This window comes from Oncorhynchus tshawytscha, linkage group LG02 (assembly GCF_018296145.1).
Source record: "Oncorhynchus tshawytscha isolate Ot180627B linkage group LG02, Otsh_v2.0, whole genome shotgun sequence".
In the NCBI taxonomy this organism is placed as follows: Eukaryota; Metazoa; Chordata; class Actinopteri; order Salmoniformes; family Salmonidae; genus Oncorhynchus; species Oncorhynchus tshawytscha.
The window spans coordinates 10006266-10012715 of NC_056430.1; the positions used below are offsets into that span (position 1 = coordinate 10006266).

The 6450-nt window shown below is 46.3% G+C and overlaps 1 protein-coding gene across 1 annotated transcript in view; it reads right to left on the minus strand.

Annotated features, from left to right (window-relative positions):
- Positions 1-2011: 2011 nt before the first annotated feature.
- Positions 2012-6450, minus strand: part of LOC112264240 (zinc finger protein GLI1-like) — a 162266-nt gene continuing 157827 nt past the window's right edge. The window contains exon 17 of the mRNA XM_042330101.1: positions 2012-4707. Within this exon, the coding sequence (XP_042186035.1) occupies positions 3658-4707 (1050 nt within the window). The 3' untranslated portion in view covers positions 2012-3657. The remainder of the gene's footprint in view (positions 4708-6450) is intronic.

Below are 6450 nucleotides of genomic sequence, written 5' to 3' on the forward strand. Positions count from 1 at the left end.
GTGTTGTTATAAAAAAAAATATAAAAAATAAAAATCATACATTCTAAGTAACAGCGGTATCAAACCATTCACACCTTCATCGCTGCACTGTGATTATTAGTATTGTGTCAAATGAATTGGTGCATCTTTTCTTTTCATTCATTGAATATTGTTAGTTCAAATCATCTTTGGTTGGCCCGGAAGTCGGTACACAGTTTTTCGCAAACTAGCTCAAATGTCAACGGTTAGTCATGGATAGGACCAGGAGTTTCCATGACGACTAACTCTAGGCCCTAATGTTGTATTAACAACTACAGAACAGTACTAATTGTGACCGAACAGGATAAAAAAAAAAAAAGGCACCAATACTGAAATGAAAGACAGCCTCGTAGGATCTACCGTAAATATGTGTAAAGGTGATCTAGAATTACAATTCAAACAGATAGATACTACTGTAAGGTACTTTTCATTGTCCTCCAAGGTGACATTTACGTGAAATCATAGCCACATAGGCCTCCTGTATGTGTTGGCCTCTTGGGACTGTCACAAAGCCAAGGAGAGAGAGATACCGTCTGTCCGTGTGCTTTGCTGTGCTACAGTCAGTGTAATGCTACGATATGATGTCCTGTCATGTGATATCAGTTCTACCGGTCATTGGTTCCGAACAGGCTGTCATCGGTATAAAAATATCCTCTATGGAACGTTCCTACCTATATTTTTTGTTGTCAACGACAGCATATTGGGTGGACTGATTCGATCTCTATAGTCAAGAGGGCCACAAATCCTGCAGCTCAGTCCTATACACGTTAAAGTACCTCAGATACACTACCTCAACGCAGGACACCCAATTCCTTATAAACCCTGTTGAACATGTTCAGGGTAAGTGAAGGCATCGTTAAGACCCTGTAAACAACAGTATGCACGGCAGGTGATGGAGTTCGGTCCTGTGAGACTGTACTGCCCAAAAATATACTTTATGTTTTAGATCATTCTGGGGTGCCAACCTTTCTCTCTCTCCCTCCCCATCTCTCTTTCATTCTGTGTACCTCGTACGCCTCATTATTACGTTAGGACAAAAAGACACCCGATAACTCCTACACCTGTAAAAGAGTGAGCTGCTTTAAGAACACTTAACAAGAGTAAACGTGTAACTTGTAATGGGGTGTAAACAAGCTGTCTAAAAACATGGGCTCTTTAGCGTACAACACATTCAGAGTATGGAAGCAGATTCATGCCAAAAATGCCTGAATACTGGTACGATATGTTGATCATTATGATGTGTGTGTGTGTCATCACTATGTGTGTGTCATCACTATGTGTGTGTGTCATCACTATGTGTGTGTGTCATCACTATGTGTGTGTGTCATCACTATGTGTGTGTGTCATCACTATGTGTGTGTGTCATCACTGTGTGTGTGTGTCATCACTATGTGTGTGTGTGTGTCATCACTATGTGTGTGTGTCATCACTATGTGTGTGTGTCATCACTATGTGTGTGTCATCACTATGTGTGTGTGTCATCACTATGTGTGTGTGTGTGTCATCACTATGTGTGTGTGTGTGTCATCACTATGTGTGTGTGTCATCACTATGTGTGTGTCATCACTATATGTGTGTGTCATCACTATGTGTGTGTCATCACTATGTGTGTGTCATCACTATGTGTGTGTCATCACTATGTGTGTGTCATCACTATGTGTGTGTGTCATCACTATGTGTGTGTCATCACTATGTGTGTGTGTCATCACTATGTGTGTGTCATCACTATGTGTGTGTGTCATCACTATGTGTGTGTCATCACTATGTGTGTGTGTCATCACTATGTGATTGTGTCATCACTATGTGCTTGTGTCATCACTATTGTGTGTGTGTGTGTCATCATTTTGTGTGTGTCATCACTATCGTGTGTGTGTGTCATCATTACGCATGTGTGTCATCACTATGTGTGCTTGTGTCATCATTATCATGTGTGTGTGTCATCATTATGTGTGTGTCATCACTGTGTGCTTGTGTCATCATTATCATGTGTGTGTGTCATCATTTTGTGTGTGTCATCACTATCGTGTGTGTGTCATCATTATGCATGTGTGTCATCACTATGTGCTTGTGTCATCATTATAATTTTGTGTGTGACATCACTATCGTGTGTGTCATCATTATGTGTGTGTGTCATCATTTTGTGTGTGTCATCACTATCGTGTGTGTGTGTGTCATCATTATGTGTGTGTCATCATTTTGTGTGTGTCATCACTATGTGCTTGTGTCATCATTATCATTTTGTGTGTGACATCACTATCGTGTGTGTGTGTCATCATTATGTGTGTGTGTCATCATTTTATGTGTGTCATCACTATCGTGTGTGTGTGTGTCATCATTACGCATGTGTGTCATCACTATGTGCTTGTGTCATCATTATCATGTGTGTGTGTCATCATTATGTGTGTGCCATCACTATGTGTGTGTGTGTTATCACTATGTGCTTGTGTCATCACTATCGTGTGTGTGTATGTGTCCCTGACAGGAGTGTGTCCCTGGGAATATAGATGAATCTTCAAAGCACTCAGGTGTCTATCAGTCATTTTCTTTTTACATTCTTCCTTGGAGCAGCTCTGTTTTCCTCCGTTCTCATTCCAGAAGAGTGAGGCCTTGGAATCCAGTCCACGAGACAGACATTAGAGTTCCATCCCTGTCAACATTGTCATATACACAGCATATACATGTATAACTCATTTACATCGTAGTACCCTCTCTGTTGCCCTAAAGAACCTCTATGACTGAAATGACCGTCATTACGGTGATGATGTCATTACGGCGATGACGTCGTTATGGTGATGACAGTCATTTCAGGCAAACAGTTCTGCGTCAAGCAACAGTATTATGTCAAGCAACAGTATTGTACTAAGCAACAGTATTGTACTAAGCAACAGTATTGTACCGAGCAACAGTATTTACCAAGCAACACTATTGTACCAAGCAACAGTATTGTACCGAGCAACAGTATTGTACCGAGCAACAGTATTGCACCGAGCAACAGTATTGTACCAAGCAACAGTATTGCACCGAGCAACAGTATTGTACCAAGCAACAGTATTGTACCAAGCAACAGTATTGTACCAAGCAACAGTTTTGTACCAAGCAACAGTATTGTACCGAGCAACAGTATTTACCAAGCAACACTATTGTACCAAGCAACAGTATTGTACCAAGCAACAGTATTGCACCGAGCAACAGTATTGTACAAAGCAACAGTATTGTACTAAGCAACAGTATTGTACCAAGCAACAGTATTGTACCAAGCAACAGTATTGTACCAAGCAACTCCAAAGTCAGTGATCTTCTCGTGAGACAAGAGAACACAGTGATCAAGATCAGTAGGCACCTTTGGTTTGGCTCTAAGTCCTCTAAGGAGTAGCTACTGTGTATCTGTTCATCCTGGCCAGGGACAGAACACGTCTGCGTGAGGCCAAGAGAAAGGGGACATCTTTTCAGTACCTTTACTCTCCACAGTCATTTCCTGTAACTTTATGTTAAGTGGTAAGCGAACACCAACGGGCTGTGGCCCTAGGGTCCACTCTAGGACAGTCTAGGTACTTGTACTACAACAGTATCTTCAGTTACTTAGTCTCTCGAGACAGATAGATGACCCCCTCTAGTCAACTTTATGAGCGTGTTCAGGTTCTAAGACAACGTATTCAGGTACTTGTTCTCATCAGCCAGAGAGGTGAGCATGGAGGTCATGTCCCCTACAGCCATGTTGGGGATCACAGAGGAGGGCAGGGTGGTGGAGGTCTGTGGGGTGGTGAGACGAGACGAGGTCTGGGATGAACACCCATGGAGAGGTGGATTGACGGGGCTGAAGGACGAGGGGTCTGGGTCATCAATGATGGAGGTAAAGTCTATCTGGGCATTATCCAGATCCACGTTCTCCAGAGCATTGGAGATGGGGGTGGACCCATGGTCATGGAGGTAGCCCAGCTGGGCAGACTTGTTCCGCTGATGGTCCATATGGGTTACCAGGTGCCCCTGGTGCTGGTTGAGGCAGGGCCCGGTCTGGGTTGGGTCCTGGTGAGGATGGGTGATCCGCTGGATTTGGATCTGCTGCTTGTCCATGTCAGGGTGCTGCATGTGGATCTGGCCCGAGTAATACATGTTGCTATGGTTGGAGGGAGAGAAGATCTCCCGATGGGTCTGAGAGTGCTGGACAGGGGGCAGTCGGATTGCTCTCCTTGGGCTGGAGGTAGACTGGACTGGGCTGACGTGTGGAGGACTGCCCAGGTACCCTCCTCCTGGCTGGGACTGGAGGCTATTCTGCCTGATGAGAGGCTTCCTTCCCTGGGGTGGTCTAGGGACCACAGGGACTCCCATTTCCTGGCTGTAGCAGGACCCTGGCCCTCCAGGCAGGCTCATCATGGGGACCTCGTTAGAGGGGATGGAGGAGCTGGAGCTGGGGCCTCCTCGGGTATGGCCTAGGGGGATCATCAGGTTCTGGTTGGTGGAATAGCCTGGGAAGCTGGAGTCTGGCTTGGGGTAGAGGCTTTGTTGGTGTTGTTGCTGGGGCTGGTGTTGGTGTTGTTGCTGGGGCTGGTGTTGGTGTTGTTGCTGGGGCTGGTGTTGGTGTTGGTGTTGTTGCTGGGGCTGGTGTTGTTGCTGGGGCTGGTGTTGGTGTTGTTGCTGGGGCTGGTGTTGGTGTTGTTGCTGGGGACTAGGCTGCTGATGCATCATGGCCACCTGAGTCAAATGAAATGAGATCAACATTTAGTTTAAAGTGCTTTCATTAATAATTCAAGACAAGCAAGTAAACACATTACCTTCAGGAAATATCCTTTGAAAACTCCACAAAACACATGACTATAAAAGAGGGGGAATAAAGAGGAGAAGAAGACAGAGGGTGAGGAGAAACAGAAGACAGAGGGTGAGGGGAAACAGAAGACAGAGGGTGAGGGGAAACAGAAGAAGACAGAGGGCGAGGGGAAACAGAAGAAGACAGGGTGAGGGGAAACAGAAGACAGAGGGTGAGGAGAAACAGAAGACAGAGGGTGAGGGGAAACAGAAGACAGAGGGTGAGGAGAAACAGAAGACAGAGGGTGAGGGGAAACAGAAGAAGACAGAGAGTGAGGAGAAACAGAAGACAGAGGGTGAGGAGAAACAGAAGACAGAGGGTGAGGGGAAACAGAAGACAGAGATTGAGGGGAAACAGAAGACAGAGATTGAGGGGAAACAGAAGACAGAGGGTGAGGAGAAACAGAAGACAGAGGGTGAGGGGAAACAGAAGAAGACAGAGAGTGAGGAGAAACAGAAGACAGAGGGTGAGGAGAAACAGAAGACAGAGGGTGAGGGGAAACAGAAGATAGAGGGTGAGGAGGAAACAGAAGACAGAGGGTGAGGGGAAACAGAAGACAGAGGGTGAGGGGAAACAGAAGATAGAGGATGAGGGGAAACAGAAGACAGAGGGTGAGGGGAAACAGAAGACAGAGGGTGAGGGGAAACAGAAGATAGAGGGTGAGGAGGAAACAGAAGACAGAGGGTGAGGGTGAGGAGAAACAGAAGAAGAGAAGAAGACAGAGAAGACAGAGGGTGAGGGGGAGAAGACAGAAGGGGACAGAGGGTGAGGGGAAACAGAAGACAGAGAAACAGAAGACAGAGGGTGAGGAGAAACAGAAGACAGAGGGTGAGGAGAAACAGAAACAGAGGGTGAGAAGACAGAGGGTGAGGAGAAACAGAAGACAGAGGGTGAGGAGAAACAGAAGACAGAGGGTGAGGAGAAACAGAAGACAGAGGGTGAGAAACAGAAGACAGAGGGTGAGGAGAAACAGAAGACAGAGGGTGAGGGAAACAGAAGACAGAGGGTGAGGGGAAACAGAAGACAGAGGGTGAGGAGAAACAGAAGAGAGGGTGAGGAGAAACAGAAGACAGAGGTGAGGAGAAACAGAGGGTGAGGAGAAGACAGAGGGTGAGGGGAAACAGAAGACAGAGGGTGAGGAGAAACAGAAGACAGAGAAACAGAAGACAGAGGGTGAGGAGAAACAGAAGACAGAAGACAGAAGAGAGGGTGAGGAGAAACAGAAGACAGAGGGTGAGGAGAAACAGAAGACAGAGGGTGAGGAGAAACAGAAGACAGAGGGTGAGGAGAAACAGAAGACAGAGGGTGGGGAAACAGAAGACAGAGGGTGAGGGGAAGAGGGGGAAACAGAAGACAGAGGGTGAGGGGAAACAGAAGAGAGGGTGAGGGAAACAGAAGACAGAGGGTGAGGGGAAACAGAAGACAGAGAAACAGAAGACAGAGGGTGAGGAGAAACAGAAGACAGAGGGTGAGGGGAAACAGAAGACAGAGGGTGAGGGGAAACAGAAGACAGAGGGTGAGGAGAAACAGAAGACAGAGGGTGGGGGAAACAGAAGACAGAGGGTGAGGGGAAACAGAAGACAGAGGGTGAGGAGAAACAGAAGACAGAGGGTGAGGAGAAACAGAAGAAG